Below are 25,436 nucleotides of genomic sequence, written 5' to 3' on the forward strand. Positions count from 1 at the left end.
TCACTAGTTTCTCTGCCAATGTTTGGAAGCACCGGGAAAGTAATCGCAAAATGTATTTTACTTTCCTTTCCGATGTTTGGTTTGTGCATGAATAGGAAAGTAGGTAACATCAATTTTCCAATAATATCCTTATTATCAAAACATAAACAATTCAAGATTCAAAAATTTCATGGATAAATTGGTGATAACAACCATTAAAATTATATTTAGAGTAGGTAATTAATGGCAATTAATGCAGGGAAAGTATGAGGGAAAATGAATCCCATGGGGTGTGGGAGGATCCATTTTCCCCCCTATTTTCCCTTCATGTAGGAAAGTTGTTCCTTTCCTTGGGTGTGCCAAACACAGTACTTTCCTTTCCCAACCTTTCTATTCCGCGAACCAAACGAGGCCCTAATGTAAATAACTTCAGAGTAAATCATCAATTTCATGATCAAAATAAAAAGTGCTAAATAACCAATATAAACACAGCGGGGAAGAGTAATCTAGCTGCTAGAACTTCTGCTATGGATTGAAATATGGGTTGAAATTTAACGGGATTCAAGCTAGACTTTTTAGTTTCATTGCGATGGTTGTACAGTTTGACTGTGCAGTTATCATGTGGGTGGGTTGGTTAGAGTATGTTTTGAAAGATGATTATTTTCTAATGCAGGTTCTGTTGTGTGTCTTGGACTGTTTGGTTTTGGTCAAAGGAGTTTTGTGATAAGCAAATTGTAATTTGAAAACAGGTGAGAACATTGCTCTATTTGTCATATTTGTAGATCAATTTTTTTTTTGGTTACAATCGGGGCCTTTTTTGGTTACAATCGGGGCCTAAAAGACCCAAACAAAAACAACAAAAAGGCTAAGAATTAGAGCAGGAGCTCCTCCTTGCTCTAGAAACAGCAGAGATGTCGTCAAGATAGGCCTGAGCAGCATGAATGGGGGGGGGGGGGGGGGTACTCAAAGATGATGGTACCAAGCTCATGATTGATGTTGTCCTTAGCCAAGCAGTCAGCAGTCATATTGCACTCTCTGAAGATGTGAGAAAGGTGAGCATTTTCCATAGCATCAATTTTAATCGTTAAGTAATTTTTTATTTCTTTTGATTGACTGATAGTAAAGTTTGTAATAAATTGGTATTTAGCTTTCTGTCAGTTTTTGAGTTCAAGTTAAAAATTTTAACAATATGATATAATGGTTTGAGTTTCATAAATTAATTGTTTCAGTTGTCTTTATTGAATTTTTGCCCTTTGATAATATATTAAGAATGCAGCAACAATCATAGCAGTAATCGAATTGAGATTCAACTCTCAAATGTTCTTATTCTTTGTCTGAATAATTTTCTCTTTTCTTCTTTTATATATTCTTTGAAAAAATAGTTACATGATCTTTTGGAGTAAAACAGAGCCAGCTAAGCCCTTAACACAGTTAATAGAACTTTGTTTTGAAGTTGGAGAAAACTTCAGGAAGCTTGAAGTTAACAGTGATGCAATCAATGTCATCAAAGTAATTGAGAATCATAATTAGGATCTAAGTCAACAAGTCCAATCTTTGATAACATCTAATTAACAGCAACCAAAAAGGCCATACATAGTAAAGATTTAGTATTTTATAAAGAAACTCACGTAGCATAGCAGCCTAGATCCACTTATCAGTAGTTAATTGATTCAGTATTTTATAAAGGCCATACAAAAATATCAAGCTATGGTAGTATTTTAGATTGGAACTGTCCTCCAATTAGTCATTGGTGTGTGCCACATGATTATTATTTTATCACATAATGAGTCAATGAAAGCTATGGCAGCTTGGAGGTGGTATATATGACTATTTAGAAATAATTGAAGGAAGTTTCATTGTGATCTGCTATTGGGTTTCTCAGTAAAACAAGTTGAATAATTCAACACACAGAATGAATTGGAGGTTTCAGGGTTTATGAAAAGAGATTAATAGCCAATCATGAGGTTGCTGTTTATAGCAGAAAAGCATCATTGGTAACCTTTATTTCCTACATGAATTATAGCAGAAAAGCATCATTGGTAACCTTTCTTTCCTACATGAATTATAGCAGAAAAGCATCATTGGTAACCTTTCTTTCCTACATGAATACTTTTTAAACTTTGATTTGTTTTTCGTTGTATGGCATGCAAGGTATGTGGTTTGTTACATAACATCGTGAAGTCTGGAAATAAAGACAGACTGCACCTTCAAACTTCCCAACTCTCTTAACATATAGAATATGAACTGTCACCATTAAGCACATCACACTACAACAATACTGGGGCAACAGCCACTGACCCATTGCCACATAATGAATGAACTGTGGGAATTGGGGTCATACCCACTGCTCTTCAACATGTTGGCATGCCCATATCTCTCATGTACATGCATGAAGTGTGGCTGATGTATTATTTTATACTAGCAACAGCGCCCGCGCTTTACTGCGGGATGTGAATGATAACCATAATGTCTTTTTTTACTCCTAAAACTTAAAGGGTGATCTTATCATAGTAGTGTTCAAAAAATAGACCATCTAAGTTTGAAGTTTACTTATCCCTTGACCCTTGCTTCAACGTTTTGCTGTATACATAATAGCATTCATCTTCGGCAGCTGCAAACTTCTTTTTCCATGATAAAAGAAAGTTGTTTATCAATGAAATTAACTTGTCAGGAATTTGATGAGTTGATGAACATTATCATGGAACAAATTGCAACAAATTGAAACAAAGGAAATAAACAGATACATGTCAATAAACAATTGCCAGCTAGGAAGAGCTAGATACATATATGCGTTAGCCGTTGAAACCCAACACACTGATGAAAAAAACTAACAGCTATGCAGAAGATTGGATAACTGCACAAACTGTAAAGTGGAATCCCTGCTCTTAATCAAGTTTTCTGAACATTTGCCATCATTACTGCACAAACTTCTTTGGTTGTTTGATGGCTTAAATCTGGTTTGATCGAAAGTCTTTTGATGTAGCGTGTGTTGAGAATCTCCTTTGTTGAAGCTTGATGTATCACCATGTTTTGCTTGACTAATACCATGGTTTTGTACTATTTTAGGCCTATATTCAAGAACAGAAATCATTATGACCAGTAGACTTTCTTCTACTCCAGTGGATGGGTCAACAACCTGTTATTGACAATTTTGATATCAGTACGTAATTTGAAAACACAGGACAATTGTGACTAATAGATTCAAAACAGAAGGGAAAAAGAGGAGCTAAGACTACCACACTATGTCTGCAAGAGGTGTTATAATTTGCGAACTCTTCTGAACTCTTTTGACTGTACCTTCTCAGCATCAACCTATTCACCGTCACTTTCCTTCTTACTAAATCCCTCCAAACCCTCTCTTTCCCTCTGTTTAAACCAACGAAATCCTGAGTCAAAAACTTGAAGACAAAACATATTCAGACCCTCAATGAAGCTCTAAGCTCTAATCTTTCCCTTTCTGTAAAACCCAAATTTCAAACTTTCTCTTACCAAAACACGCAGTTCAGATCCTGAAGTATTCTGACAATGAATCTACTCACACGCAGCAATCAAACCCAAAACAGACCAATTGAATCAAAACTCGGGGAGTTTTGCTCACCTGGGTTTTGGTCAAACCCCGGAAATCTACAGCCTCATGGGGATTTCCACTTTCCCAACTCCTTCCCACTTGAGGAGGCAAAGAATACTACAAACAAAACAAAACAAATTGAAGCTTTAAACAATTAATCTAAAGTGAAAAACGAATCACCTAAAAACAGAGGAAAAAGGCAAAAATTTGCCTCGGTTTCTGTACATGAAGGCATTTACCTCACTACCATTGATAATGAAATACCCACCTTGGTCATAAAGACACTTGTCCGTCAAGTATCTCTGCGACGATAACTCGAATGAAGCATAACTGGAACCTGATACGAATGCATTACAAATCAATAAAGCCCCAACTTTTAGCAAAACCCAGCCAGGGGTATGAGAAGCACGATGATTATCAAGCACCACATACCCAGTTGTAAAATGCAAACAAATACACATCTTCGTACCTCAATCAATTCGTTTCAATACTGCGTTCTTCTTCCTTCAACTCCTGGTTCTAAATGCTATCATGTTACACCGGTAACAGAATATGAAAAATGTGTAAATCAGCAGTAGATGACTATACCATATGAGAATGGTACATTCCAATTCCTTTTTGCATTGATAAGTAAACGTAATATAAAAGTTCAAAGAATGCCAGAGGGGTGGTTTTTCCGTTAAATGATATAGGAAGAACAGTACACATACAAAGAGCTTGCACATAAATTCCAATTCAAACTGCATACCAAGTGATGTTTCTGAACATCGTACTTCAGGACACGAAAACACTCCAGGCGTTCTTCGAGATATGATGCATATAAACGAAGCCAGGTAGAATAAAAGCGTCACAGAATGTATCATCAAGTTCCCTCAGAGCACGGTGTATAACCATCATGGTTTTCAGTGCTACCTAGGCATACATTGTAAGATCTGAGATTGTTTATGTGTATATACTAAACGAATAAGGGTACAGATTATCATAAAGAAGAATCATAAGGGTACAGATTGTATCAAACCATTCTATGACAATCTAATTCAGATTTCCATTTGATCCTAGGCGTACAAAACTTCATGGTTTGTAGGGAAAACTTGATTATGTCCCCAGGGTCGTTGATGGATTATGATCAGTAGTACTGAACTCCATACTGCTACCTTCAACATTAGGTTGAGTATAGTATGTAACCTTTGAATGATTTAAATTTTCACAAAGACATGCTAATATTTCATATAGGACCACAAAGAGTGAATTCTGTTGAAGGAAAATCGACTTAGTGTGCCTTATCAAACTAGGAATAGTTTCATGGTTGTAATAGGAGAGAAGGTTCTAGAATTCCTAGTCCTACTCGGATTAGTTTTCGTTGTAATATTAGAACATGTACTTTGTAATCCCTATATATAGGGCTCCTATTCTCAATAATGAAACACAATTCTCTCTTCAATTTCTCTCAAATTCTCTCATACTTAAACACGTTATCAGCACGAGTTCTAACTACAAACCAAAAACCCGAAAATCTTCTTCATCACCGCAGCTCCTAGCCCACGCTAGCCTCACCTGTGCACCTGCCCCTGCAGCACCTACGCGTCCCTGCGCACGCATCCCTGCTACCCCTGCAGCACCGCTGCACGTCTGCTGCCCCTGCAGCACCAACGCTCACCAACTGCATCCTTCTCCTTTCCTGTGCACGTCCGTCTGCTTGCAAGCCCCGAAACATCTAGTTCAGAACCTCAGATAAAAATCCTTTATTCATCAAAGTTGTTCGTCTCTGTCTCTTCCATCTGACCTCCGAATTTCAGCCTTATCGGAGTTATTTTGAGACATGTACAACAATCGAAGTGAAAGCTGTTCAGAAGAGAATCTGCTCCTAATTTCAACAAGTAAGTTTTTAAATTAAAGTTCCTGCTTTCCGAAATTTAAATTTCTCCTTCTTTTTCTCGGGGACTTGCAACCTCCCTTCTTCTACATCCCACCTTTCTTATAACGTGGGTTCAATTCTTGAAAAGCGGAATCGTGGGGATTCACGCTATTAACGAACTAAGAGCGTTCGTAAGACTTCGGACTAAGAGCGTCCGTAAGCATCGATTTATGATCATATAAACATCATCGTTTCGGTCTAATCTAATTATTCTTGGAAATCGATTTCTTGGTAGCATAGCTCGAAAATCTTATTATTTAGTTTTCGTGGAAGCATTGACTCCGAAACTAACTTGTTCTTGTTTCACCATTCAGGATGTCAAACATGAACAAACTCGATTTTGTTCCTTTGGATTATGCAGGCAAATGATATTTAGACTGGGCCATTGACATTGAGACCCATCTTACTGCCCAAGATTTATTGCATACAATCCAAGAGCTTTGTCCTATAGAAACAGCTCCAGACCCTCAAACTGAGAAAGATAATTCCAAGGCACTTGCCTTCATGAAACGTCACATGGATAGTGACCTACAGTTTGAGTTCATAAATGAGGATAAGCGCCATAAAGCTTTGGCAAGCGCTTCGCGAACGATATGGCAATGTTCGTGGCTCCATCCTTCCGAATTTAGAAGCAGAATGGAATGATCTTCGCTTCTCTGAATTTGACACTGTCATGCAATTTTATTCGGAAGCCCACCGCATCAAAACAACGATGCGTCTCTATGGAAAAACAATCACAGAAGACCAATTGATTGAGAAAACCCTCAATACATTCCCCGTCCATGCTATGAGGTCCTTTAATTTATTCGGACTCATGTAAATGCTAGACGGATCACAAGTTTTCAACAGCTTATTGAAGCTATGGCCACTGCTGAAAGACATGGCAACGAGCTTGTGAAAAGAGAAATTGATAGACTTCAAGATAGCCATCAAGAGCATTGTCCTATGGCTAGAGAAAGTCGCCATCGACGTCATGATTCATACGATCGAAATGCTCAAGAAGGTAATCGTTTAAGGCGACAATCACACGATTGTAGGAGGAGTGATTTTGAGGGACGAAGGGTTGGAAACCATGGAGCCAACGTTGGCCATGGTCATCACTTTCCAACGCCACCAGTCCTAGGGACTATGCATATTGCACCAATGCGCCTCAATCAAGGGAGAATCCTCTTTATGGTGTCTATTTCTGATATGGAACGTCTGATCGATGGACCTGAATTTGCAATGTACCTACGAAGGTAGTCACATCATGGTGATCAAGACATCGAGTTCACAAAGACTTTAAATTTGGCGATGAAGACAAAATGCCGCAGATTTTTATTTAGAATAGTATTTTATTTTTTCCAAGAATTATGTAATGGCAATATGCCTTAATCAATAAATGACAATTGTATTAACTCTATCTCATGTGGCGCACCTAATTAAGTATGATGTCTAGGAAAGTAATTGAGATTAGTGGTATTTAAGAGAGCCTTGCTCCACCGACATCTCTCTCTACTTCGCTGGTCATATTTGATTGGAGTTACCAAAGGATAGAGTGACTACGATTTGTCTACATTTGATTTTTATTTTGGATTAGACAAATGGTCACGAAACTTTGATGTAATCATTGGCTATTATTAATAAAGTATCGATTTATTTTTCAATGTCTTGGACATATTTTAATTTCGAACTTTATTATTTTTTCAGTATGTTTCCCGGAGAGCTAGAATGCCTCGTGGATAGTGCAACTACACATACCATCCTTCGAAATAGGCAACTATTTCTATGGATGACGCCTTCTCGATCTTCCATGACTACGATGGCTGGATCATCTCAATTGATTCATGGTAGAGGACCAGGCCAATTTATGTTGCCAAATGGCACAACTTTAAATGTCACCGAAGCTCTTTGTGCTCCTAGGGCAGAAAGAACCCTATTGAGCTTCAAAGATATAAGAGCCAATGGTTTTCATGTGGAAACACATTGTGAGAATGGACAAGAGTTCCTTTGCATCACCTCTAATGACTACGGACATAAAAGAGTCTTAGAGAAACTTATGTGTCGATCTAGTGGGTTGTATGCAACCACTATTCGCATAATTGAATCCAATCATGTTATGAGAGATGATTTACGGGATTCTGACACATATAGGCTTTGGCATGACCGTTTGGGACACCCAGGTCGTGATATGATGATCCGTATATTAAAGACTTCACACGGACATCCATTTTTCAGAACGAAAAGAAGTAAAAATCGGATTTTGGACACCGAAAGAGCACCTGCGCCTCACGGCGCCGTTCACCCCCAAAACCGGCCATCCTTGGCCGGCGCCGCCATCCCCCTGCGGCCTCAGGGTGGCATTGACGCCACCACTGCTCTTTCTACTCCAAATTTTGCTTCTAAAGTCAATTGTGACTTCATGGCTCAACCAAAATCCTCATTGGTTGTTTCTAAAGCCCATCATTCGTTCTGCAAAGCCTACTCTTTAGCAAAATTAGGATCGAGACCATCCTATGCAAAGGACACTAAAAAAAAATATACCATTCTTACAAAGAATCCAAGGTGATATTTGTGGACCTATTCAACCACCATGCGGACCATTTCAATATTTTATGGTGTTGGTTGATGCATCGACACGCTGGTCACATGTCATGCTATTGTCTACAAGGAACGCTGCATTTGCTAAACTCCTAGCACAAATTATTAAGTTAAGGGCTTACCACCCTGATCATCCTATTAAGTCTATAAGATTAGACAATGCTGGGGAGTTTACATAAAAAACTTTTGATGATTATTGCATGTCCATTGGGATTGATGTTGAACATCCAGTTCCTCATGTTCACACCCAAAATGGTCTCGCAGAAGCCGCCATTAAACGACTACAAATGGTCGCTAGGGCATTGGTAATGCGCTCCAATCTCCCTATATCTGCTTGGGGCTATGCAATATTGCATGCAGCTGTGCTCATTTGTCTGAGGCCTACTGCCACTCAACCATTTTCTGCGTCCCAGATGGTGACGTATGAGCCTAATGTCTCACACTTACGCATATTTGGGTGTGCAGTTTATGTGCCTATTGCGCCGCCACAGCGCACCAAAATGGGTCCTCAAAGACGATTAGGCATTTATGTTGGATATGATTCTCCAACGATTGTCCGCTACTTAGAACTCTTGACAGGCGATCTCTTTACCGCTAGATTTTCAGATTGTCACTTCGATGAGACAGTCTTCCCGTCGTTAGGGGGAGATAAAAACACAAATGTTCAATAGGAATGACAGGAATTGTCGTGGTCTGTCCCCACTCTCTCTCATCTTGATCCCAGAACCGCACAATCCGAAATTGAAGTGCGGAGAATTCTCGATCTTTAGAACGTAGCAGGACCGATGCCTGATGCGTTTTCTGATATCGCTAAAGTGACGAGATCACACATACCTGCTGCAAACGTGCCTGCAAGGATTGATGTCCCTAAAATTAGAGGACATGACGCCATCTCAAGGGCAACTGAGCATGGTGCCAATGTCCCCTCTCACAGTGATGGTGACGTTGTGGCTAGGCCCATGGCTCCTGCTAGGAAGCGCGGGAGGCCCATAGGTTCGATGGATTCTCGTCCAAGATTGAAAGCGAGTTTGGCACAGAATAATCCATTAATCATCGATGTAAATAATCCATCTCATGAGAATATTCCGGATTATGGTTATGTCCAAGAGACATCATTGGGGGACGCTCCAATGTCAGAACCAACTCTAGAGAATGGAGAGATCTCCATGAATTACACTAGTGTACATGAGATGATGGATAGAAATTCTATGGCTATTGATGATGCATTTGCATATCATGTTGCAAAAGGAATTATAGAATATGATGATATCGAACCTCGCTCTGTCGAAGAATGTCAACGAAGAGCGGATTGACCTAAATGGAAATATGCGATTCAGGCTGAATTGGATTCACTAGCGAAGAGACAGGTATTTGGGCCTATAACGCAGACACCCCCAGATGTAAAACCTGTTGGCCATAAATGGGTCCACTACTAGAATTTTGTTCATAGACATCGGTTCTGGACCGATGTTAAACTAATTTTCGACCGATGTCTTAGTGGGTGTAGAGAAAAGTATAGACATCAGTATAAGCGCGTTTTCAACCGATGTCCCAGACAACAACCAACATCGATTCTAAAAAATAAATCGATGTATAATCGTTATAATCATCATATTTTTGTATGTTAGGTATGTCTAATTCTTCATATTTTCACATTTTATGCTTAAAAAAGTATATGTCGAACAATACCTACTTGAACATTTGCATCGATTTCTATTCCAGAAGCGATGTCCAGTACACTTGTAGACATCATTTCCCATGAGTATTGTTTGTTCGTAAAACCGATGTTCACATTTTGACCACACATCGGTTTGCTCCATGCATGGTAGGTGATTTGTATGTTCATAATAGATTACGGTTTGGTGATTAGAAATCGATGTGCAGTAGTTTTGATTACATCGGTTTTGAGTTACAATTCGATATATTGATAATCATAGGACATCGATTTCATTTTTGATACTGATTTCTAATCTCTCAACTGACTTCGTTTTCCTTGGCATTACTGTTTTATTATGTTTTAATATACTTCACTTCATTTTGACAAGCATGATGTGAAAAGTTTGCATTTAGCTATTGCTGGGAAAAAAATTGCATTTCTCATCATCCAAAATTAGGGGCTTTCCATTAATTTTCTTTCCAAATTCATGATTCAACATAATTCAGAAAATAAACCCCTAAACTTACAAAAGCTAGCTTGGAAACATATGAGCAACAATGTACAAAAGTTCCACACCAAGATTTGCTTCAAAGCCAAAACTAGCTAGCCTTACTCAAAAAACATCTTGGCAGTCACAGTCCTACATCAAACTCTGTATATAATCAGCCACTTCAATGCGCACCTCGTCAATTTGATTTTGGCTATATGATTTCCGCGTCTTTACCGCCCACTAGAAATATATAAACATGCAACACACAAGGCACAATGATTGGGTAAACAAGCTAATGAAGATAATTAGTTGCAAGGTGTACGATCTTTTGGATTTGATCACTTACATATCAGACTAAGATAAGAGTACGTACTGACCTCTTCTTTTGTCCAAGGTATTGATTGTTTGATTATACCAGTGATTCATCCTGTATAGCAAAAGACATAATTGATCCAAATATCAAACAAAGGATTTCATCCACCAAGTAAAAATAGAAGGTAATTAATTAGCTATAAGGAGTGTTGGATTGATTTATAATAGAACCTACAACCTCTCTGTGTACTAACTTTAACTTTTCTTGATATCAAACAAGGGATGTCATCCATCAAACAAAACACTACAATGCTCATAAGCTAAAAAGAGGTTCAACCATATCCTAGGTAGGGAAAATAGTACCTGCCACTCTTTAAGGCCTTGAAAGTCTTCTGGGTTCCATTTCTTGAAGGCCTTGAAAATTCTTAGTAGCAGTCTTCAGCTCTCTGTAACTGAAAACTCTTGAGTTGGATGTCTCGGAAATATGGCCCTGAGGCTGTGCCTCTCAAAATGGATTTCGGCCTGCGGTTCTGCTCATGCTTGAGACTTTGTTCCTGCTCTCATTTCTCCACCTTCCTAAACATTGGAACAGCATATCCATAATCATATATGACTTTGATGTTAAGAGGAAAGGAAAGAAAGATGCTCAATTGAAACTGCAAGAATATGGAGTCTTATAATAGTATAATGAAAACTTTTGAGTAAACAAAAGCACATCAATAAAAGCTTATAGCCCGTAACCAAAACGTTTTGGGTTGGATTTCTAGGTGAATGCCAATATAATAGTTTGCCAAGAAACTTCCCTGAATGTGACCTTTGTGAGGACGAAGTAACGTTCAATTAGCCTGACCAACATATTTATTTTCCTTGCCAAAGTCAAGGTCTCCTTCTCATCCCTTGCCGATTCAATAAGTTGGTCACCATTCTTCCAAAGTCTCCATTCCATCCCTCACTCCTTGTTGCACCTTTAATACGTCAAGCAGTCTTCTCAAAGACTCATCTAGTTCCACAAGTTGGTCCGTGTAGTAAAACTTCATGCAATTTCACTTACCATAACCATTCTCTTGGCTGCATGAAAAACAAGAAGATGAAGAAGAAGAAGAAGAAGTTAGAGCAGTTGGAGACTACTGAACTTGAAATCGATCCAATAACTCAAGTGTTAGGAACATGGGCCTATTTCTTATGGATTACAGAAGCAAAAATAATCACATACAGAAACTTAGCTGCTCCAAAGGGTTTACTTGGGGAAGTTCTTAGTTCTTACTATAGAAGAAGAAGAAGAAGAAGCATATACGTACAAAGATATATTAGTTTTTCTCCCTTTCTATATATCTGATTCTTGCTATGCTATGATTAGTCCAAGTCTATGCACTGACTGATCAACAAATAGAAGAAAGGGATCAGAGAAAATGATAATTAGAGCATGTCAGTCTCCGGGAAGCTTTCATGCATGGTAAGGAAATAAAGTAACAAAAAAATAGCACCTACGACATTGAAAAAGGGTTCTTTTGTGAGACAAATTCAAATAATCCAACTATATAGTATGCTTTTGAAGAAGATCAACAAAGAAAGACTTTGATATAGAAATTGGTACCTAGCTAGCTAGCTAATTCATGTTGACTAGCTCTATAATGCCACAGGTGGCAGCTTATTGGAGTTATGTGATTTCCTAGAAAATTAACCAAACTGGTGGCAGGGTTCAAAACAAAACGAACCAAACACAAGCCTTGATAGCCCCCACTTGGAATTAGAAAGCAAGTTTTAAATGAAACAACAAAATAGAATCCCAATTATCATGACCCCTGTGTCTGCATAGTGCTCAGAGTGTAAGAGATCAGATAAGCTAATGAAAACTGTATGGCAATAAAAATGACTTACTTTTTCCCTTCCACATCGACACCATGTACCAGAAACTCGTCTGCATACTTGGCAAGGAAGTCTAATATTTCCTTGTCAAGATACATGTCACTAAACTTTTGCCATCTATCTGTGATAATTGCATATTTACCTTCCTGCACATAAAAGACCAGATACACATTAAGGCCAACGAATAAAAGAGGGCCTTGAATACATTAATGAGATGGCGAATGTGTGACAGTTGCTTATTAGGCTAAAGCACAAAAGCCTATTATATACTAAACATGGTACTTGAAAATGCTTAAAGAAAAAAAAAATACAATAGTTCCAGTAGCTTGCTGCAAAACTCGTCCACTGTGTTCTAGCATTCATAATATGATCTGAGTTTTAATAAACTGATATTTCAAAGGCAATAATTAAAACTGCTCAAGAATACTACGTAGTCTAATAAGACTGCTTAGCCTCGTAAAGAAAGTGAACAAATGAAGGACATAAGAGGTATAATTCTGGATAACTCCATACCCTCTTTCTACAACTAAGGTCTAAAACAAGCCATTCTTTTCCAACAACACAAACAAGATCTTTAAGCCTTTCAAGGTCCATTTGCCCATTATTAAATACATACTGCAAGAAAACCAAGACAAGTTTTAGAAAATGTTTTCCTGATATCAATTGTTCTAACAAATATACATGGTTTTTCAATTTTAGAAGAGGAGAAAAACAGAACTCACAGAAGTGACAATGACGTGGCTAGCCCCTTCTTCTATGTATTGCAAAGAATTATCTGAATTGATCCCACCTCCTACCTGCAAACCACCTAGATTATACCAGTCCTTGCAGCAAGTTCAGCAGAGGAAAATCTGTAAGTTTAAACATATCATCAATCATAGAGAACAAAGTGAAATAGCACACTCACAAGGTTTATACTAATCTCAGCATGTGCAATGAATAATGAGAAATCTGATCCTTTTGCAAAAGTTGGCACCTCTTTGATATCAGTTTCCCTAAACCTCGCAATCCTAACTGATGCAAGTTAGAATCTTTAATCTAATTCAACTATTATATCCAGCCATATTACTACCAACCAAAGACAAAAGTGTATTTTCGTATACAAGAACGACTATCTCTGCTTACTAAAGGAATACTTACTACAAAGACTATTACATCAATGGAATCCGAGAATCAATTTAAAAGTATAAAAGACCAAAAGAATCACAATAACAAGAAGGCACCTAGCAATTAACCCACCAGGATAGGCATGCAGAGCTTCAATGGCCGCAGCTCTACTCAAAGGATCTGCCCCCAACATTATCACATGGCCACCTGTAAGCCCATCTTCCTTATACATCTTTGCATACTCCCCCACCGACTTATCCGACTCGAAATTGGTAACCAGAGCCGGCCCATATTCCTTCCAATCCAAAAGCGTCGACCCAACAATCTGTTTTACTTGCCCCTACAAACAAAAACCCACAAAACAATCACACAAATGTAACAATACACAAACAGAGTTTTAAGTCCCAAAAGATTTGAACTTTGAATCTCCAATACCTTGTGTATATCAATACAGGGTCGGAAACGAACAGCACAGCTTATGGGTACTCGCCTTAACCCGATAACTAAATAACAACAAAAATAGGTTCTATGTTATTACTACATACAAAAAGTTACAGACCAAAAATGGAAGCAGAAACTTACTGAACATTGCAGATGGCCTAGACCCATCAAACTTCTTTTTACCGAGACCGTTCAATCTCAAAAGCATAACAAAATCAATAGTTCAAACTCAAGGTGACCATACAATTTCATAGATCACAATTTCAATTGGAACAAAGATTGGAAGGAAGCAAGAGAAAACATACCCAAGCTAGACTTGACAAATTAGCTAATATTGAAGCCAACCACAAACTCTCGCTTCGTAAACTCTAAAGAAAAACAATCATACTTCAACAATAGCCCACAAATGAAAACAATAGTCCACAGAAACAATTATACGTACAGATTTGGCGTACAGAGAACGACATACCCAAGCTGGACTTCGTCTCCGACCGGCGTCGTAATTGAATCCTTCCTCCCAAACTCCAAGCTTCAATTCGAGAGAGTAAGACGGAACGGTGCCATTTAGAACTGCCTGGATGATGTCCTCGTCGACGAATTTGGTGAGGCGAGTGAGATGAAGGACTGGACGAAGTCGATGCTGAAGAAGCCAAGGAGGTGATGAGTTCGAGGGAGGAGGACAAGGAGGAGGAGCTCGGGTCTGGGTTCAAAATGGAGGTCGAGAGTGGAGACTGAGGTTAGGGTTTCTAGTTCAGTTTTGGTAGAGTCGAGAGCGCTCTTTTTCTCTAAGTGTGAAAGTTTTAAGTTTTAGTACCCGCTTCCTATAATTCACTTAAACACTTAGCGCTTTCAGGAAAATGAGGTTCCCGCAAATTTTCAAACGAAACATTTAACACCGGTCATTTTAGGAACCGATGTTAATGATACACATTTAAATCGGTTTCTTTCGAAAACGATGTTAGCTTGATTTTTTACATCGTGTGCAAGTCTGACCGATTTAAATGATGTGATGTAAATGAACAGATTTCTAGTAGTGGTCTTTGTTAGAAAGAGTAATGAGAAAAATGAGGTGGTTTGATATAAAGCCCGCCTCGTGGCGCAAGGTTTCTCACAACGCCCTGGAATCGACTACGAGGAGACATATTCTCCCGTAATGGACGTTATAACGTTCCGCTACCTTGTCAGTTTGGTAGTTTCCGAAAAACTTGACATGCAGCTTATGGATGTGGTTACAACATATCTCTATGGGGATCTAGATTCAGAGATATATATGAAGGTTCCAGATGGACTTCAATTACCCAAATCAAGTGGCTCTAAACCACGGAGCGTGTTTTCAATAAGATTAAAACGCTCACTATATGGATTAAAACAATCCGGACCGATGTGGTATAACCGTCTAAGTGACTTCTTGATTGGGAAGGGATATATTAATAATGAAATATGCCCATGCGTGTTCATTAAAAGAACAAGTTCCGGATTTGCAATCGTAGCAGTTTATATATGTCGATGACATGAACCTAATTGGAACTCTAGATGAGTTGAAGGAAACTGCTAAATACTTGAAATCCGAATTTGAGATGAAAGATCTTGGGAAAAAACGGTTTTGTCTCGGTTTAGAACTCGAGCACCGTAGTGATGGGATTTTGATCCATCAGTCTGCATATACTCAGAAAATCTTAAGGCGCTTTAATGAAGATAAAGCAAAGCCTGTGAGTACTCTCATGATCGGCCGTAGTCTTGAGCCCGGAAAAGATCCGTTTCGTCCAAAGGATGAGGACGAAGAATCATTAGAGGCCGAAGTGCCCTATTTAAGTGCAATAGGCTCATTATTGTACTTAGCTCAATGCACAAGACCGGACATCTCATTCGCAGTGAACTTGTTAGCTCGACATAGCTCTGCGCCAACACGCCGTCATTGGATTGGTGTAAAGACAATCTTTCGATACCTAAGAGGTACGATTGATATGGGCCTATTTTATCCCTACAGAGAGAAAAGGAATGACGAAAATTTGGGATCGGACCCCAAGTGGCAAAAAGCCACCCTCCAAGAGTTGGTCGCCGGCCATGTTGCTGCCGCCGCCGTCCATGGTGGCCGGCGTCCTCCTACTCCCCTCCATCAAAACGACAATGATATTTTGATGCGTTTTGCTGATGCAGGGTACCTCTCTGACCCTCACAAATGTCGCTCCCAAATGGGTTATGTCTTTACCATGGGAAGCACTGCGATATCTTGGAGGTCTACAAAACAGACCCTTGTTACTACTTCCTCAAATCATGCAGAGATTATTGCTCTACATGAAGCCGTGCGTGAATGTATATGGCTAAGGTCTGTAATCAGACATATTCAAGGAAGTTGTGGTTTGAAGTCTACCACGGATGAACCTACATGCATTTATGAGGATAATGCAGCTTGTATTGAGCAAATGAAGTTAGGTTTCATCAAGGGCGACAACACCAAGCATATATCGCCTAAGTTCTTTTACAATCAGCAACAACAATCACTTCTAAAGATTGAAGTGAATCAAATCCGATCAGAGGATAATGTAGCGGACTTATTCACTAAGTTGTTACCTAAATCCATCTTCGAGAAACATGTGAAGAGCATCGGATTGAGAAAGTTATCCGAACTCCCACGATTGTAGCAATCAAGGGGAGTTATGATGTCTACATGTTCGATCTCAAAGAGTAGAGGACGTGTTGTACTCTTTTTCATCCTCCTCGAGCGTGTTTTTGTCCCACAGTGTTTTTCACTCGAGCAAGGTTTTTAACGAGGCAACAGATGAAGCGTCACCACCAAGTTTGAGCGGCACAAGGGGGAGTGTTGAAGGAAAATCGACTTAGTGTGCCTTATCAAACTAGGAATAGTTTCATGGTTGTAATAGGAGAGAATGTTCTAGAATTCCTAGTCCTACTCGGATTAGTTTTCCTTGTAATATTAGAACATGTACTTGTAATCCCTATATATAGGGCTCCTATTCTCAATAATGAAACACAATTCTCTCTTCAATTTCTCTCAAATTCTCTCATTCTTCAACAAATTCAAGTAAACTACTAAGAAATTATTATTCTGTTGAATTCTAGATTCGCCAATAATTCAACTGGCCCTGTTCATTGAAACAATTAGGTTTCACATGCAGATAGAAAAGGCTTTGGCTTAAAGTTCTACAGATAAGGCTTTGAGCTACTCACAAACCAACTATATACCCGTAAGTATATCTAGCAAAGAATGCATATGTCAATAGCAGAACATAAACTAAAGTACTATATGACAAGACCCACCCCGAATCCCACCCTGGAATCCGAAGTGGCCCTGCGGGACCCACCTTTAAAGGAGATTTACCAAAAATTTCGGCATAACCTCCCTTAAAAATGGATAACCCAAAACCCTGCGGAAAACAAAATTCACTTCTAATAGTCCAACCACAACTCCTGGAGCCGCCTTGCTCCCAAATTCAACAAATCCCATCACAAGCTAACAACGTCAAACATATTATCCAAAATGGGTACAAGTTACTACAATCACCAAAGTTAGGTCATAGACCTCAAATATAATTCATACAAGTTTGGGTCACATATCCCTTAGTAATCAGAGCATTCTAGGAATAAAGTTTAACATAGAGTACCGTAGGCTAAATAAATAACCTACAAAATATGATGACGGAAGCGGATGCGGTCACTATGGCTCACTCCTGAACGCCGAGCAGCAACACTGTAAACTGGGCATTTGAAACCGAAGGGCCCAGGGGAAAAGTATATAAAAATGTTAGCGTGAGTGGACAAAAATAAACAATTTTTAAACAAAATGGATTTTTATACTTTCCCACAATTATTTCATTAAAAACTTTCGATGCATGCAATAATTATGAAAACAAGCCACGAGAAGCTCCTCTCAAGAAATGGGGCTAGTCACAAATAACCACGAAGAAGAATATAAATTCCGATGCTCGAGAAATAGGACCAGCCCCGCTGGTTAAACAGAAATCGGACTAGCCCCGCTAGTCAAGAACAACAATAAAAGGATACGGGGAAGAGAGTTCACCATACGGGAATGGAGCCTCTCAGGCTCTACCTACCCTCGACTGCCACTCACACATAGATTGTGCGAGGAGGAGAACTAATAACCTCGACTGCCACCCACGTGAGGAAGAGAATAAGCTACCTCAACTGCCACTCACAAACACAAAGTAAGTGAGGAGGAGACCTAATCGAATGACCCGAGTATGGTGAGGAAAAACATTCAAAAACCAGTAAATCCATAAGGCTTCCCCATATTCTCACGAGATAAAATGTAATCCAACGACGTGACCCCGCACGCCAAAACTTAAAATATATAAGTGAGAAAATAATAACGAAACGACGGCGTGTCCCACACGCCAAAAATATTCTCTAAAACATAATTGAAGAAGCAATGAATAATATATAATAATTCCCTCGAGAAATCTCAATTCCAATGATATTCCAGAAAAAAAATCTTAAAATCGACGAATAAAATTATACTTTTAAATTCCGGAAATACTTCGGAAGATAATTCGTCGAAAATCGCATGAATCATAAATTCAAATAATGATCATATATCGGATATAAACACCAAAAGCTTAGTATCCACGAAATATATCACAAATCCATTTCTTAAATCATAATTGAGAATAACTCATAATTAATCTTCAAAAATTTAATCGTATTCCCGAAAACAAGTAAATCAAACTCCGAGCATAATAAATTCGTATCCGAAATTTATATGGAAAAACAATCTCAAAATTATAATCCAAGACAAAATATTATGCTCGATAATAAAATGATAAATAAATTATGGGCTAAATACTGTTTAGCACCCTGTGGTTTGGGTCGAACATCAATTCAGTCCCTCGACTTTCAATTTCATCAAAAACACCCCTACACTAACCATTTCTCGTCCAATTGATCATTCCGTCGTGATTCCGTTATATTCAACCGTTAAGTGCCATGTCAGCATTTCCAACTCAGTAAAAGTGGGTCCCACATGGAAGGAAAATTCCAAAAATAACCCTGACTCCATAGTTTTCAAACGGATAAGATGCAAAAACCAATGCTCACATCCCTCACTCCATTCAACCTAACCTTCTTCCTCTGCTCCCCAAAATCTTCATACCTCTTCCCCAAACCCACCGCCAGTGCCGCCTCTGCCGTCACTAACTTCTCCCTCGCCCATTCCTTCCAATCTGAAACCCTTGAAATCCTCGAATGGCCCTCCGTCTGCAACCACCTCTCCGCTCTCGCCTCCACCTCCATGGGCTTCTCCGCCGAGCAGAAGGCCCAAATTCCCTTCGGAAAATCCAAGTCCGAGAGCCAGAAGCTTCTGGATCAAACCGCCGCGGTCTCCGCCATCGCAGCGATCGGTTCTCCGCCGTCTGATTTCCACTCCATCGAGGACGTCTCCGAGATCGTAAACGCCGCCATTTCATTCCAACCCGCCATGATGGAGAATGGGAAGGAACCGCCATAATCAAAGATTGAAAGATCGGGTCCAGTTGATGATGTTCTGCAATTTGGTATTCTTTGTGTATCTGGATCAAGGCTCTTTGATTTTGTTTAGTTTCTTCACTTCCCATGCTAGTTGGTTTGGTTGAATTGCTGTTAGTAGTCTAATGCTCTCCAGCAAGTTGATGATGTCGTAGTTCAGGCGGCGGACGACGCTGAAGAGAAAGGCGGCGGCGTAGAGGCCGATCACGGCGGTGGACGTAGTCGTGATTGCAGAGGCTCAGGGACCTTTGCTTTCGTCTGTAGGAGGCGTCACGGCGAGTAGTGGTCGATGGAAGAAGATCGACGACGATGGCCGAGTAGGCCATGGAAAGGATTGAGGGAAATCGGGTTGGGTTTGAAGTTTGAAATTTTTGGACCGGTTCTGCGCTTGTTGAAGAGGAGAATAGCCGGTTGCCGAACCGGAAAATACAGTTGCGTAGCAGCATCGACTTGTCGTTTCCAAAGTACCAGTTCAAGGTGATGCTCTCAGTGCTGACTCCAATTGAGTCAGCCGGTTAGGTTGGGGACTGGGTGGTGGCGGCGGCGGCGGTGGTAGTGGCAGTGGTGATGGTGGGTGAGAGGGAGGGAGAGAACCGCAAAATTTGGTGTTTTATTAAAAAAAGAATAATAATAATAATAATAATTAAAGTATTAAATTAATAAGTTTTTTATTTTATTTTTATTATAGTCAACCATAAACCATAGTTAATCCCTGTTCAGTCAGGGTTATTTTTGGAATTTTCCTTCCATGTGGGACCCACTTTTACTGAGTTGGAAATGCTGACATGGCACTTAACGGTTGACTATAACGGAATCACGACGGAATGATCAATTGGACGAGAAATGGTTAGTGTAGGGGTGTTTTTGATGAAATTGAAAGTCGAGGGACTGAATTGATGTTCGACCCAAACCACAGGGTGTTAAACAGTATTTAGCCCATAAATTATTATTTCATGAAAATAAATGCATGCATCATTCTTAAAAATAAAAGTCCACTCACAGTATGCGGTCAATCCTGACATCGCTCATGATTTTCCTCGTATGGAGACTCCTCTCGTCCTGTACGAATAGCATTCATAAATATATATATATTTCACAGGACGGAAATTAACTTTACGATACTTAGAAATGGAAATTCAAAACATCCCCCTTCCAAAAATCCAACTCCTCAACTCTCCACAATATCCATCCTTAATACTCCAACATTAATCATTCATCGATGTAAGATCTAAAGTGAATTCGAAAGAAATTCGGCGATCGAATTCACGTAAATCGATAATAAACCATTTATACTCAATTCGTAATTCCTCCGATTTCCACCAAACTTCATGTATCAAATTCTACAATCAACATAGGATTTATGGAACTAAAACCATAATTAAAACGCTGCTCTACGCGCCACCTACAGTGGCGGCACGTGGGGTCCACGCGCCGGCGACCACTACCTCCGATGACTACCAAATTCCGGCAATAGCATCTACACAACAAGCCCAATCAACTTCCCAACTACAACATTAACCAATTTTACCTCGAAGTGGTCGAATCAAGCCGGTGAAGGAAAGCCCCGAAGCTTCAAGAACCCTAGAAATGCAAATCGTTAATTCGACCTCTACAATGCAAATTGGAATGAAATACTTTAGGGGAAATGATCTCCATCAAAAACCGAACCTTCGACGTTAACTTGGTGGCCGGAGGTGGCCGGAATTGCCGGAAATCGGCGAAACCCCAAACTGCAGCCGGAGCGAACTTTGCTTCGATCTGGAATTTCTCGGCCAAATCTCCAAAATCCCAGGTCACTAGGGTCTAGAGAGGGAAGAGGCGCTCCTGTGGTGGCCGGCTGCACGCCGGTTGGTGGCCGGAAAGTGTGGAATCGAAGGGAGGACGAGAAAACCCGAAGGGAAGGGAGAAGAGTCGGGGGAGAGGAGAGAGAAAAAGGGGTGGGTTTCCGGTTTTGGAAACCTACCCGGTAACTTTCCTTATTTGTCTTAATTTTACCATGAATAGTAACTTCCGTATTTCACTCATAACTTTTGCATACGAACTCCGATTTTTACGTACCACATATGCACGCGCTCGGTTTAACGTCCTCTACAACTTTCATGAAGGAAATTTACTCAAATTGTTAACCCATAAAAAGTCAACTTTTAGCCACCCCCCTAAAAGATAAAACTATAACCACGAATGGTAAAACATAAAGTGATTCGTGCAACTCAGTAAAAGGGGTAAATCGGATGTGGGGTGTAACACTATATATTCATTTATTCTCACCTACACAACACTTTGATGAGAAGATCTTGAGCATTTCTTGCGATCCGTACAATTAGAGGCAACATCTCCTTAATGATCTTGGTCATGGTTGCTATGAAGAAATAGTAAGTTTGCAGCTTCTTGCTTTTGGAGTTTTGATAGTAACTTTCTTTTATGTCGACCAAGATGGTAAAACCCAACCAAATATGTGGTGACCTGAAAGGGGGGTCCCACAGCGCCGCGACCCCAAGCCAATGAGAAACCGACATGTCACGAATAACATCCCGATAACTCATAAACCTGAAATCGCAAGGCCTTTTGGGTTTAGATTGTTGGTTTACAAAACACTTTCTTGGACAAATCATTCTAGCAACCGAACAACATACTTTCAAAGCGGAATTTAAAGTGGGCTAAGGATTTGAGCTTACAATAGGATCCCAATTTGGAAAACAAAACACTAACTACAAGTATGGGAGACGCGCCCCAGAGTTACGGGTCTCCCGGAATTTTGGTAAACGAGTAGGAAATAAATAAATAAATAAAAAGTAACCAAACAAGTGATTCCAAAATCCAACAAGGGACCAAAACCTTCTTTTGATAAAGTCAAGAAGAATATGCCAAGCCGAGCCATGTGCCTCCCATATATGCTTCCCAACCACGTGCTCAAACCTGCACACTATTGTAGGGGTGAGCTTTCGTCCTCGCATGCCCAGTAGGGGCCGACCCAACCATGCTAGGTTTAAAATTAATAATAATAATCAAAAATATTTACTACATAATATTGAGCACGTTTATCGGAAATACTTTTAAAAGAGGCAACCACAAACATGAATTTCTTTTATAAAACATAAGCAGTATGCTTCACACAATTTGGAGCTCCGAGATACTTACCTGCCTGCTAAACTCAAATAAATCGGTGACCGACCTGGTTCGTCATCCTTCGAGAACCGGCCAACTACTCTGTAGTACTTCCGACTACAAGTAGCGAAAGTGTCCATTTCCTGGCCCTGAGTCTCCTATGACTGGTTCACTGTCTGTACTCACTCTTCCTTGACAAACATAGGAGCACGGCCCCCTCCGGAGGTTCACGATTATCGACACCGTGGGATCCCTAGGAATCTACGCGTCTAGGTCCCATTCACTTTCAGGTCACAAGTACAAACATACAAAGGGTACAGTATCTCAATATGCAAGTCTAGCCTCGGTTTTCGTAATAAGCAATTATCATTTATGGAAACACGGATATCACGAGGCATCGACTAATGAACAACCAAAAGCATACTTGCAAGCAACATATTATTATACTAGAGCATTCCACATATAGAAAAGCCTCTAACAAGGAAGGAACAGCTCACCCTACCTGGATATGGAGTGCTCGTCCACATTCGGGTTCGTTCCCGACTTTCAATCATTTGTCCAAATCCAAGTGCACACGCTCGAGTCCTTTAACAAAAACTAAATCCGATAAGTACTCAATTCATAACTCATTTGCTTAATTTCTTAATGAGTTACCAAATTAACTTGAATCGATATTTAATGGTAACCATTCCCGAACAATTTACTTAACGTAGTAAGCTCATTCGGGAGATGGTGATCACACTTCTTTCCATGTTAAAATTTCGGTCAACCAATTTGACCTCAATTTATTTAGCTTCTAAATCTTAAGCAATTAAATAATAATTACCATTCCCGAATGATTTCGCCTTTCAAACTCCTTTCGGGATATGGTGATTATACTTATTTTCTTAATGTATTCCAAGTCAACCGGTTTGACCCTTTTTACTCAATCGTTAAATAATAGCAAATAAATAGTAATTACCATTCCCGAATGATCACATTCTTACGATAACTTCGGGATATGGCGACACTAGAATACTCCGATTTTTAACCTTATTTCATGAACATTAATCCAACATCCTAATCTAGTTCAATCAAATACAATCCACCGTTTTCATTTCCGAACCCCAATCAACATTGATGATTACTCAAGCTCCTCATTTTCTTTTACAGCAACCATTTATTTTACAATATGGCAATTCAAACTCCGTCATCGTTTTAACTAACAACACTAATCTTCTCCACACATCTAGCCATTTCATGCTTGTCCACATTATACTTTATTGTAATCGATAACTTTAAGAGGCATTAATCAATCAAGCAATTAACCGGGTTCCCACCATTTAATCAACAACAATTCAAACTCAATGCTTTCAATCTATAAGCCACAATTACAACCATTTGAACATCATCACACCAACAGTACTCGGTAACTAGAGACCCAGACCCTTACCAATTCTTCTTCTCCAAACTAAGGGCTAATTCCAATTGCTGCAATCTACCATCAACAGTCGTGTAACACCTAATAAATACCAGACCATCAGTAACCAACCATTTCGGCATCCAAAAACAGAACATGTACATGGTTCTTACCTTTTCCAGTTTCAACTGAAATTAACCCAGCAGCTTCCTCTCCTCCAACACTCCAAAAACGCAGAATTCCACATCCATTAACCATCTGAATTCCTAGCAGACAATACACGATCAATGAACAACCCTCAACCAATATTCCATCCAAACACAGGTCGAGATTCTTACCTTATTTCGACTTCAGTCGAAACTGACCCAGTAGCTCCTTTCTTCTCCAAAGCTTCAATTTTCCAGATTCCACAAACCTCATATTCCAAATCAGAGAGCAGTGAATTAGGCTTTTCGATTCACAATGACTCATGGCATTATCCAAAGGGAGAGGACGAAATATAGCTTACCAGACGAAAAAGGTAAGCCGGTGGCTCTCACGGCGGTGCTGGGTGGCTCCAGTCGAAATCGGAGGTCTAGGTTATGGGCTATTGGTGGGTAGTGAGGCGCTGATTCCATTTATGGAGGTGGTTTAGCTCGATTTGGACTGGAGGTTGGAGAACGAAGGCATGCAGATTCGATGCCATCGGCGGTGGTGTGTACGGCGATTTTCCGGCGTCGGTTGGGGTAGTTGCCTTTGGGTTTTGATCGAAATTGGGAGCTGGTTCGAAGGATGGTGGCGGTGACGTGAGGTGGTAACCGGAAGTTGGGTTTCCCGGTGATGGCAGAGAGAAGGAGAGCGGAAGAGAGAGGTCGGGTCGATGCACGGCTTCGATTTCTCTTGGGTTTAGGTCGCATTTTGGTGTTGCGTTGATGGGTGGTGGCGGTTTTGCGAGATAGTGGCCGGAGATGGTGTTTTCCGGCGTTGGCAGTGGGAGGACGAGAGAGAGGTCGGGGAGAGACAGAGAAGGGAGGACGCGGCTGCAAAGTAGAGGGAGGAGAAAATGATGCTAGGGTTTTCTCACTTTCCTATTTACACCCATGTCCGTGAAATACCCATTTTGCCCTTGCGACAAATTACGGAACAATCCTTGCTTACTGCTTTCGGTTTTGGGCTCGTAACATTTCGTTAATTCGTTTTCCTTTCAAATTTGCTTCGACGATCTTTTGCTTCAATGAACTTTAGTAGCCTTCTCGGCCCAAAACGAAGGACTCTGGCCGAAACTTAAATTATAAGGCCCAAATCGAAGTCTCGACACCGAATTAATCTCCAAGGTCAATTTCTTCACTTGAATCACCTTGCGGAAAAATCTTATTGGAGAAAATTACCTTTGAAAATTAAACAAAATTTTTGGGGGCTCACAAAATAAGTGTGTGTATTCATATGTAATGTTTTATTTAGGTGCCAGCCGTTCTTTAGCTTTCATGACAAAGTTAATCTCTTTTTCTTTTATGTACAAGATTGCTGTGATATTATACT

At 39.8% G+C, this 25,436-nt stretch overlaps 1 protein-coding gene and 1 long non-coding RNA gene across 2 annotated transcripts; both read right to left on the reverse strand.

Annotated features, from left to right (window-relative positions):
- Positions 1–10,073: 10,073 nt before the first annotated feature.
- Positions 10,074–11,503, reverse strand: LOC133728646 (uncharacterized). Its single transcript, XR_009855942.1, has 3 exons — positions 10,865–11,503; positions 10,567–10,616; positions 10,074–10,429 (listed from the first exon to the last, which is right to left on the reverse strand). It is a non-coding gene; the product is annotated as an uncharacterized LOC133728646 (long non-coding RNA).
- Positions 11,504–12,355: 852 nt separating this feature from the next.
- Positions 12,356–24,338, reverse strand: LOC133731094 (1-(5-phosphoribosyl)-5-[(5-phosphoribosylamino)methylideneamino] imidazole-4-carboxamide isomerase, chloroplastic-like). The gene is made up of 7 exons (XM_062158553.1): positions 24,284–24,338; positions 24,092–24,184; positions 13,910–13,977; positions 13,607–13,814; positions 13,090–13,175; positions 12,881–12,982; positions 12,356–12,513 (listed from the first exon to the last, which is right to left on the reverse strand). Exons 1-7 carry the CDS (start codon positions 24,336–24,338, stop codon positions 12,376–12,378), a joined length of 750 nt encoding a protein of 249 aa, XP_062014537.1. The 3' UTR covers positions 12,356–12,375.
- Between the last annotated feature and the right edge of the window lie 1,098 nt (positions 24,339–25,436).

This window comes from Rosa rugosa, chromosome 2 (assembly GCF_958449725.1).
Source record: "Rosa rugosa chromosome 2, drRosRugo1.1, whole genome shotgun sequence".
Taxonomy (NCBI): Eukaryota; Viridiplantae; Streptophyta; class Magnoliopsida; order Rosales; family Rosaceae; genus Rosa; species Rosa rugosa.